This window comes from Tetrao urogallus (genome assembly GCF_951394365.1).
Source record: "Tetrao urogallus genome assembly, chromosome: 2".
In the NCBI taxonomy this organism is placed as follows: Eukaryota; Metazoa; Chordata; class Aves; order Galliformes; family Phasianidae; genus Tetrao; species Tetrao urogallus.
Genome location: NC_136814.1, coordinates 34,260,447 through 34,270,890, shown reverse-complemented (window position 1 = coordinate 34,270,890; position 10,444 = coordinate 34,260,447). Strand labels below are relative to the sequence as shown.

Below are 10,444 nucleotides of genomic sequence, written 5' to 3'. Positions count from 1 at the left end.
GGCGGTTCCGCGGAGCCGAGCGGCGCTGGGTCGGCGAGCCGGGGCTCGGCGCGCTGTCGACGGGCGGAGCAGCCCTCCAAGTTGAGGCAGAAGTGTCGATGTGCCGCGAGCGCGGCGGAGCCCCATATGTTGAGGGTTTTCTTTTTCTTTTTTTTTTTTTTTTTTCTTCCCCCCGTTCGAAAGTTTGACAAAAAAAAAAAAAAAAAAGAAAAAAAGAAAAAAAAGAGACTTTGAAGTATTTTGTTTATACTAACAGAAGAGAAAAGTTCTCCTAAGAAAAAGCTGGTGGCAGGAGTGTAGAGGAGTAGCATATGGCATTAAAAGGAGCACAGCTGGAGGTAGCATTTCCATCTGAACATGATGTCAGAGCAGCTGACAGCCTGCCATCCCTCAGCCTTTTATTCTAACACACAGACAGGGAGTTAGTGTGTGCAGATCTGTGTGTGGAGAAGGTATCTCATTCCTCTCTAACATCATCTCCACTTTGCATCTGTCTCTCCCAGTCTGCTTTTTTTCCACCGATCTAACAGACCTGGAGCCAGCGAGACTCAGAGGAAAGGACTTAATCAGGTTTATGTGTACTAAAGGTAGGAGTAGCAATAGATTAGATACAGCATCTTTCTGTTTTGGTGTGTTGTTTATTGAATTTCAGGAAAAATCACATTACTTTTCTAACCAAGTTTGGAGGTAATATATGAAATTGAGTATTAAGCAGATAAGTGGACTTGGTCAAAAAGGCTGGGGCTGCAGTTTGAGAGCATCGGTTTGATGCACATGGATAGAATTAACTTTAATGCGTATCGTGAGAAGAAAATTTCTGGTTTTAGGATGTGACAAGAGTAACTTCGTTCTCAATTTCTGAGACCAAAACTGAAATGCATTCGGCGGCGAGCTAACGGGAGTTCTGCTTTATGCTTTTGTGCTGCATCTTTAGGTTGACTTGATGGGGATTTTTGGTGAAATAGACACGAGAGTGCTTTTAAAAAGAACCTTCTGGCTGAACCGTGTTTGTTGTGAAGGCTCTTACTGCGCTTGGTGGTTAAATAGCCAGCAGCCCGGAACTGTGGGAGCATACAGCTGGAGTGCTTCTGAAAGATAGAAATCACTTGTGTGTTTAAAAACTTTTGTACCTGGGAGAATAGCCTGACTGGTTTCCTCTTTTCTTTCTCGCCTGTAGCATTTGCAATCTTTTATTCTGGCATAACAATAATTATTTGAAGGAGTTTTTGTATTTGCGACTAATTTAGAACTTGTAGATTTGAGCTGCCTGAATTGGCCAGACAGCTGTAATCGCACTCCTCTATTCTTAATCTCTTTATCTGGGCAGCAGCTGCCATATGGCCACAGTCAGCTGGATCAGATGTTTATAAGCTTCCTTCTTCGTCCCTCTCTGTCCTTTCAGCCTCCTAATTTGATCACAGCTACCTTGTGAGCTGCCCTCCAATCTTTATTTTTAGCCCTCTTAAGGATTAGGATTGATGTTGGCTGTGGGGCACTTAAAGTGATTGTATTGTAAATCTTCGTGCTTTACTCTAGCGGTGGTATTTCACAGAATATAGCCAGGGTTGTGCTGTAAGTTTCAGCACACCTCGCTTTGCCGGGGATGGGCATTTTTCAGCAGTAGATATTGCCAGCCCAGAGAGCCACGGTGTGTTTGGATGGTTTGGAAGAGCATTGCCAGCAATCACAGAAGAATAGGTTGAGACAGGGTTTCAGGAGATTTTACTTTCTGTTTGAATTCTGACTTCTCTACTTCTTTGAAGTTTGGTTTGTTGCTTTTTGTGGGCTTTTTTTTGTTTTGTTTTGTTTTGTTTTTTTGTTTTGTTTTTGTGGGGTTTTTTGTATCATCAGAGAGGGTGAATAGAAAAAGACTTGGGTAAGCACAGCACTCAAGATACTCCTTTTAAATGTGCACACGTTCATGTTGAATGGCTTTTTTTTTTTTTCAAGTTTGGTACTGCAAACTCAGTGTGGTGTGGGAGGGGAGGGAAATTTCTGTCCTTTTGCACAGGGGAAGCAGTGCTCAATGGCATTTTAACTGATAGTTTTCTTTTCCTTTTGCAAATTCTACACCTTAGCAAAAAAGCATTTTGTTTTTTCTTGTACAGTGTGGAGAAGGTTCCAAACCTGAAACTGTACCTACCAGGAAGAGAATGCAGTGCAGGCCAGGTTTCTAAAAAAGCTTGATTTTCCTATCAATAAAAATTCTTTACCCCTGTCAGTTCACACTCTTTATGAATGCTAGACCTTCAGGTTTGGGCGGTTAACATTTCTTCATACACAAAACTCTCCTGTTAGTACAGTTTAGCTTTAAAAAGAATGTTGATCACCTGATTTTTTTAATTTTTTTTTTCTTTCACTCTGTGAACTCTCAAACTTGGCGTTTAAAAAAAAAAAGAATTTTTTTCTTTTTTTTCTTTTTTTTTTTTTTTGCCAGTCCTGCTAAGGACACAATCTGGAGGAAGTTCCCTAAGAAAGGAAAAAAATAACTGTTGAACAAATGTTATGAACAGAGGTGGTACTTAAAAAAAAAAAAAAAAAAAAAAAAAGAAAAGAAAAGAAAGAAAGTATACAAATAGTAGCTAAATGCTTCTTAAAATGGCTTATTTAGGAGTGAGGGGAAAGCAGAACTTCAGTGGTTGACTGGGGAAAGAGAGGCCATTGTGCGTGCGCGTTAAATAATCCTCGCGTAGTGGTGGTGTCAGAATTCTGGCAGTGGGAACGCTGGGCTTTCAGAGTGGAATAACTTGGGTTCCTAAGTTCTGTTGTTCTGAGCCGCGTGTAATTTTGAAACATCTTATTACTTTCTAGGTTATGAAGACAGCATGGAGTTTCCTGACCACAGTAGACATTTGCTACAGTGTCTGAGTGAGCAGAGACATCAGGGTTTTCTTTGTGATTGCACTGTTCTGGTAGGAGATGCCCAGTTCCGAGCGCACAGAGCTGTACTGGCTTCATGCAGCATGTATTTCCACCTCTTTTACAAGGACCAGCTGGACAAAAGAGACATTGTTCATCTGAACAGCGACATTGTTACAGCCCCAGCTTTCGCTCTCCTGCTTGAATTCATGTACGAAGGAAAACTCCAGTTCAAAGACTTGCCCATTGAAGACGTGCTAGCAGCTGCCAGTTATCTCCACATGTATGACATTGTCAAAGTCTGCAAAAAGAAGCTGAAAGAGAAAGCAACCACGGAGGCAGACAGTACAAAAAAGGAGGAAGACGCCTCAAGTTGCTCAGACAAAGTGGAAAGTCTCTCCGACGGCAGCAGCCACATGCCAGGAGACTTGCCCAGCGATGAAGACGAAGGAGAAGATGAAAAATTGAACATCCTGCCTAGCAAAAGAGACTTGGCGGCCGAGCCTGGGAACATGTGGATGAGATTGCCCTCAGACTCAGCAGGCATTCCCCAGACTGGCGGAGAGGCAGAGACACACGCAACAGCAGCTGGAAAAACAGTAGCCAGCCCCTGCAGTTCAACAGAGTCTTTGTCCCAGAGGTCTGTCACCTCCATGAGGGATTCAGCAGATGTTGACTGCGTGCTGGACCTGTCTGTCAAGTCCAGCCTTTCAGGAGTTGAAAATTTGAACAGTTCTTATTTCTCTTCGCAGGACATGCTTAGAAGCAGCCTGGTTCAGGTGAAGGTGGAGAAAGAGGCTTCCTGTGATGAGAGTGATGTTGGCACTAATGACTATGATATGGAACATAGCACTGTGAAAGAAAGTGTGAGCACTAATAACAGGGTACCGTACGAGCCGGCCCATCTGGCTCCGATGAGGGAAGATTCGGTCTTGAGGGAGCTAGATAGAGAGGACAAGGCAAGTGATGATGAAATGATAACTCCAGAGAACGAGCGAGTCCAGGTGGAAGGAAACATGGACAGCAGCTTGCTCCCTTACGTGTCAAACATACTCAGCCCCGCTGGCCAAATTTTTATGTGTCCTCTGTGCAACAAAGTCTTTCCCAGTCCCCACATTCTGCAGATCCATTTAAGCACGCACTTTCGAGAGCAGGACGGGATCCGCAGCAAGCCTGCTACCGATGTCAATGTCCCCACCTGCTCGCTGTGTGGTAAGACTTTTTCTTGCATGTACACCTTGAAACGTCATGAGAGGACTCATTCAGGTGAAAAGCCCTACACTTGCACCCAGTGTGGGAAGAGCTTCCAGTACTCCCACAACCTGAGCCGCCACGCAGTGGTTCACACGCGGGAGAAGCCACACGCTTGTAAGTGGTGTGAGCGCAGGTTCACGCAGTCCGGAGACCTTTACAGACACATTCGGAAGTTTCACTGTGAGTTGGTGAACTCATTGTCTGTCAAAAGCGAAGCACTGAGCTTACCTACTGTCAGAGACTGGACCTTAGAAGATAGCTCACAAGAACTTTGGAAATGAAATTTTTATATATATAAATAATATATATATAAATCTATATAGTTGTGGTACAGTCTAAAAGCAATCTTGTTTCCTTGAACTGAAAGTTTGGCTATTAGCTTGTTTTTGCACTTTAAGGCAGCATGAATATTTCACTAATTTAGCACTCTGATAAAACGGAACTTTAGAGGTAACATGGTGGTGAAGTAATAAGCATCGGAGCGTATTTTTTCCCCTTTTTTTGGAATAGAAGCCAGCGGATACTTTAATTTTAAAGAATCTCCAATTTGAAAATGTTGACATGGCTTTGTTCTCCCCAAAACGCTGCGTTATTTTGAGCTCTAGATAATTTTCCTTTCAAAATCTGAATGTAGAAATCCTTTCCCAATTTTATCAGTTCCTTTACATTTTTTTTCTAATTGCATGAATTCTTTCTAGCTGTTGGAAACCTGAATGCTTTTAGACCCAAATGGAAAATTTCTGAAATGCTGGATTATCTATTTTTAAACAAGTGGTTGACTTAAAACTTATTATGGCAACTTCTGGATTTCTGACAGTTCCCACTGGAAAAAAAAATATATAATAAAACAAAAAAAATAACAACAACAACAACAAAAAACCACAAAACAAAAACCCTGAGAGTACACTGGGATCACTGGGACTCTGTCTTATATGAAGGTTTGCTTGGGATGAAAAAGGATATTGCAGCTTCAGCAGTGATGAACTGTGTGTTTAAAAAATGTGAATTACTGTTATTGTATACTGTAATTGATTACATGGGCCGGGGGGAGGTATCAAAGAACTTGGCAGGTTGTGTTGATGCTCTTAGTTGAGTCTTGAAAAGTAAATATTAACGCTACAGAAATGCATGAGTTTCAGTATATTTTTGTCTTTGTTTGCATTGTATAACTTTAATGAGTGAGTTTAAAATTATTTAATTTCCTTAGGAAAAAGCACCGTTGAAAATGCCGGTGTTATGAAGAACGTAAATGCACTGTTTTTATTTTATATAATTTAAATTTTCCTTCCCACTGTCTTTCAGTTGAGAAAAACTTAAGCTACGAGTTGACAATTTAGCTACGTAACAAGGAAAATATGAATGTTTACAAACAGGCTTAAAGATTTGCATGTGCAGTGTGCATTCATTAAAAGAAAACCTTCTAATTGCACAAACCCCACGCCAGCTCCAACTTTAGGTGCATACATTTACCCAGATGAGCATTTTTAGGATTCCTGCTGTACACATCCACAATAGGTCATTCTTTTTCCCCCCTTGAAAAGGGTCTGTGGACTGAAAAAGCCCCGGGCTGAAAGGACTGGAAAGCCCTGATTGACGGGGGAGGGGGGGGGGGCCGGGGGAGGGTAGAGGGCTCTGTGTATCCAAGCAGCAGAGACTGCAGCCTGACGTGTGGTTTTAATGACCAACACGCAGGTCAAAAGCATTTTGCACAGTGTTTGTTTTCCTGTCTTGCACTTACAAATAAGGTCTATGGGAGTAGCATGGAAAACGTTTGCTGTTTTTCCTTTTTTTTTTCTGCTTTTGTTTAAAATTTGATCGCCTTAACTACTGTAAACATAGCCTATTTTTGTGCTTAAGATACTGAATGGAAAACTCCATTGTGTATTGCTGGACTGTTTTGGAAATATTTGGTCAAATGTGTGTTAATTTGGCTGTAATGGCATTTAAAACAAAACAAAAAAAAAGCTGTGAAAATGGCCTTGGAGCGTTATCTTTAGTTACTTGAATAGTTTCTAGGTTTAAAAATACATTCTTTTATTAATTTAGAGAAGACAATCAGTGTCTGAGGAAAAAAAAAATGGACTTTCTCTTGGATTTTTTTGTGGTCCTTGTGAGTGATTGCTTTTTTCCTTTTATTAGTTTCACATTCTTCTTTTGTTCTAAAACTTAGACTGACATCTAGCTTTGACAATCATAGTATGTTTTATTTTCCTGAGGGGGGAATAACTTATAATGCTGTTTAGTTTTGTACTATTGGTGTGTTGGTGAATTTTTAAACTGTGTGCTAACTGCAATAAATTATATGAACTGAGAAATCAATTCCCTTGTCTTTTTTTTTTCTTTTTTTTTTTTTTTCTTTTCCCTCTTTTACATGATAGTTACGGAGTATTTTTTACAATGTGTAACTTTATTTCTTTTGCACAGACTTCTGTTGCTAACTGTTCGGAATATGTTTTCGGTATGCTTTTTGAGCACTTTGATGCTAACGTCCGTTATTTACATCTCTCTTAACATTTCAACAAATTAAATGCTTGTGTTTTGAAAGCATTTCTGTGTCTGTAGCTCTCTATCATTCTGTAGAGGGATTAATCTTTTTTCCCCCAAAGACATCTGCAGAAGCGATCTATTCAGTTCCAGAAATTTTGATTCCACGCAGATCTCTCTGAAGACACAAAATTCCTTTTCTGGGCTTAGTTTCACCCCAAGCAGATCTCTTGGGCTCTCTCTTTTGTATTCCATTTCTGTCAGAACAGTAGAGCAGAAGGAAACAACTTAATCTGAAGTATACAGCTCGGGTAGGGACTGGCAGTCTATGCTACAGAGCAAGTAACGGTCCAAATGTCCAAAATACCAGCAATCCATCAAAACTGTCTGGGCTACAAAGGAAAATGAGAATAATCCTACAGCTGTTTGTGGATTTCTCTTACAAGCTAAACCTTTCTTCTAAAAAAAAAGAAGTAAAGCGCAGTGAAACCTTTGAAAAAGATATTTTAGAGGTTTGTTGCAGGATATGCCCAGAATTCTTTATCGAAACGTTCCCTCCTAGGGATGAAACCAGCCCTGCAGAGCCCAATGGGAGTATAAAAGTAGAGCTAAATTATAAGTCTGGAACAGAGACAGCGGGGCAAATATGAAGGAAAAAATCAGGATTTTAACGTTTCATTAGATTTGTCATCTGCCTAGGTACAACTTTAGTTGACCAAATGAATCTTGTCGCTTAATGCTATGCTGCATTTCTTCCTACATTTGTGATAGTTCATACCTAGCCAATATGATTTTTTTCACTGTTTTGATCTTCATAACCATTTCAAATATCATTTGCTCTTTTTTCCCACCCTCTCTTTTCTAATAAAGTGAGTTATTTTGGAAACACTTTCTTTTGTAAATGTGAGAATGTGAGTATCCTTAGTCATGTAGGTTTCTCATTTTCTACCAGTAAGCCTTTGCTGCAGCCCAGTCTTTCATACAACAGAGTATTATGTGTAGTTAAGGCAGTTTAAAGTATCATCAAGACTGAAAAAGGCTAATATTGCAGTTCTGAAATGCGTACAGTTGATGAGCTTTAGATGTGGCTCTAGGCAGATTTGCCATTTGTTCTCGAACAAGAAGATTTTTAAGATCTGTAGATTCACAAATAAGGCTAGACTTAGAAAGAGCCCTGTTTGGGGGGGTAACAGAAAACATAACAGCCACTAATGACAAGATCATTCAAAATAGGCTTTGTAGGTTCAGATTTTATCTAGTTGGTATATACATGTGCGGCACACGCTTGCTTGTGGCTATCAACGTGTTTCTTCAGTGAAAAGATGAAACATACTTCTGTATGCTGCTTCTCTCCATCAGCTTTAATGTACTGACATATCCAAATAGCTGTAACCTTTTTTTTCCTTTTTCTTGTGATATACTCCCTAGATAATGAAGCATGAGAGAATGGTTCCATTGGCTCGGGGGTGTGTGGTAACGAAACCCATACTGTTTGTACTGCCATTGGGGCATAAGGCAAATTGTGAAGATGGAGGCTGTGCTGTAAACCTCAGAGGTTCAGAAGATCTCCTCTGACCACTGCCCCTCGTTGCTTTAGAGCTGGGTGTAGGTCTACCCTAAGGCTCTCAGGGAATTTACGATTCAGTTGTTTTTTTAAGCTCTTCACATGATCGTCCAAAATTCTCATTGTGCGTGATTTCTCTAAACTGAAGCTTGGGGATCAATGCTATAGAGAATTTTAAAGCAGGTGTATTATTCCATCTACTTAATAAGAACTTTGCACATTTTAGGTGAAATTTAAAAAGAACTCAGAGTTTTAGAAAAAACTTCCTAGTCAAAGAACAGAGGGGATCTTCACTGCTTCTCCTGCTCTAGGACCAAATGATTCCATACGTATTTCTGCTGAGCGGGAGTTAAAGCTGCACACCCCTTCAGAATTTGAATTTCCCCATTTGAATCCTAAGCAAAATTGTAAAATTAATTTGGGAACCAGCGCATTCCCTTTCCCTCCTGCAGCACACCGAACCTTCTACTGCCTGCCCGCTTCTGCCTTCTGCTTTGCTGGAGTGGAGAAGCGATACCGTGATTTGCCGGCAGTGCAGCTCCTCTTTGTTTTATCTAATTAAAAAAGGCTTCTACAACAGTCAAATATTCTAACTTTTTAATGAACTCTTCAGACGTCACAATACGTTTTCCCAAAATCATCAGTAAAATCAGCTCCCCTTTTTATGGTGGACGATACCGCGGCGATTTGCAGCCGAGGAGAACTTGCAAGGGGAGAACATTTCTGCACGCTGCCTCCTCTCCTCCTGAAGCAGTGTAAATTCGTTCAGAGCTAAAGTGAACTACGTTTTGAGGCTGCACAAATACACTAACGCTGGAAAGCAGATCCAAAGGTATTTTCATGTCGTTCTACGTCGCAGTGCTCTCAAACTTATAAACTATTGATGCTGTTTGTCCACCTGATTTTGGAACAGAAATATTCCCAAGGAGTATTGTCTTTTATTATAGAAATCTAAAAAAGGCATTAAGATTTATCTTTTTTTTTTTTTTTTTTACTGGGATCGTGAATGTGGATTATAACAAGTGCCCACTGTTTCTAAAAGAAGGAAGAAGTGAAAAAGAAGCGTTCTGAGCTCTTTCAAAATATTCTTGTTCGAGCTGTTTTGTTTAATTCTTGATGTGCTTTAGTCAGGTTTAATTGTGTCGTTAAATATCGTGAACTTGGTAATACAAATTGTTTTCTATTTGATATAAGAGGAGTTATATCTTAGTTGTATCTGTAAAGATGCCTTTGGGTAGAAAGTGCAAATGTTATCTGTTGCCAGCAAATTGAAAACCTCTTAGGAAGATGAACACTGATTACCAAACCTGGAGCCAGGAGCTCATTGTGGCATGATAAAACTCAGCTAAACCTGGTAACAGGTCGTACCAATGGCAGGTTACACTCCGTTCAGGAATACTGTCTACTTTATTATAGGAAGATAAAAAAAAAAAAAAGGCAGTGTTGCTTTTAAATGTTTGCCAATCCAGGTGTTCTCCAAGCAACAACCCAAAGTGTACCCAAGTGCAGGCTAAGCAGTCCAGCTGCCCACAGCACAAGGCGCAGGTGAACCAAAGGTGGGGCAGGCTCAGCTGTGACAGTGGTTGCAGCTGCTGCAGTGGTTTCAAGTGATAGAAGTGTTTTCAGAAAAATATGTACTTGAAATACACTACTAGGAATGTTTCTCTTGCATTGGAATTGCTTGGTTTAATTGATTTATTGTTATTTTATTTTATTGTATTTTATTTGGTCTCACAGAACTTGATTCTGTTGTGTGCTTAAAATCTTAAGGTTCATTTTGGTTTCGTCTAATTCTGTTGCTTCAGTTGCTTTTCCTAGTAAACAACCACTCCTCTGAAGCAACACATTCTTTGTGCAGAATTCAGGGAATGACCATTCCCGACCAGCCCTTGCCTTTACCCATTTGCAGCAGGAGGCCAAGAGTGCTTGCGCCGAGAAATCCTCTGCCTCGATGGAACAGGACCTGCCTCTCGTACCACTTTGGTGGTGCTGGGCCACCTGTGCTTTCACCTACTTCGATTTCTGAGGTTTTGCTGCCTGCCTGTAGCAAGCCTTGGCTTGGGGCTATAGGATAGAGCACATGCAGCCTAGCCTTGGAGCTGAAATTTTAAGTTGATTTGGGATTGTTGAGGCTGCAGGAAATAAGTGATTAATTGCAAGATGGGTTGTTTTTTAGGAAATTTTAACTTAGAGCAGTCTGATATTTCTTAAGTTTTAAAAAGCAGATTGTTATAAACATGTGTGTGTGAGGATGCACTTTAAAATAACTCACCAATTTTTATT

General features: G+C 40.4%; 1 protein-coding gene across 1 annotated transcript; it reads left to right on the top strand.

Moving 5' to 3' along the window:
- Window positions 1-2,811: 2,811 nt before the first annotated feature.
- On the top strand, window positions 2,812-4,394 carry ZBTB18 (zinc finger and BTB domain containing 18; the record flags this gene model as incomplete). The annotated part of the gene is made up of 1 exon (XM_079550218.1): window positions 2,812-4,394. Exon 1 carries the CDS (start codon window positions 2,826-2,828, stop codon window positions 4,392-4,394), a length of 1,569 nt encoding a protein of 522 aa, XP_079406344.1. The 5' UTR covers window positions 2,812-2,825.
- Between the last annotated feature and the right edge of the window lie 6,050 nt (window positions 4,395-10,444).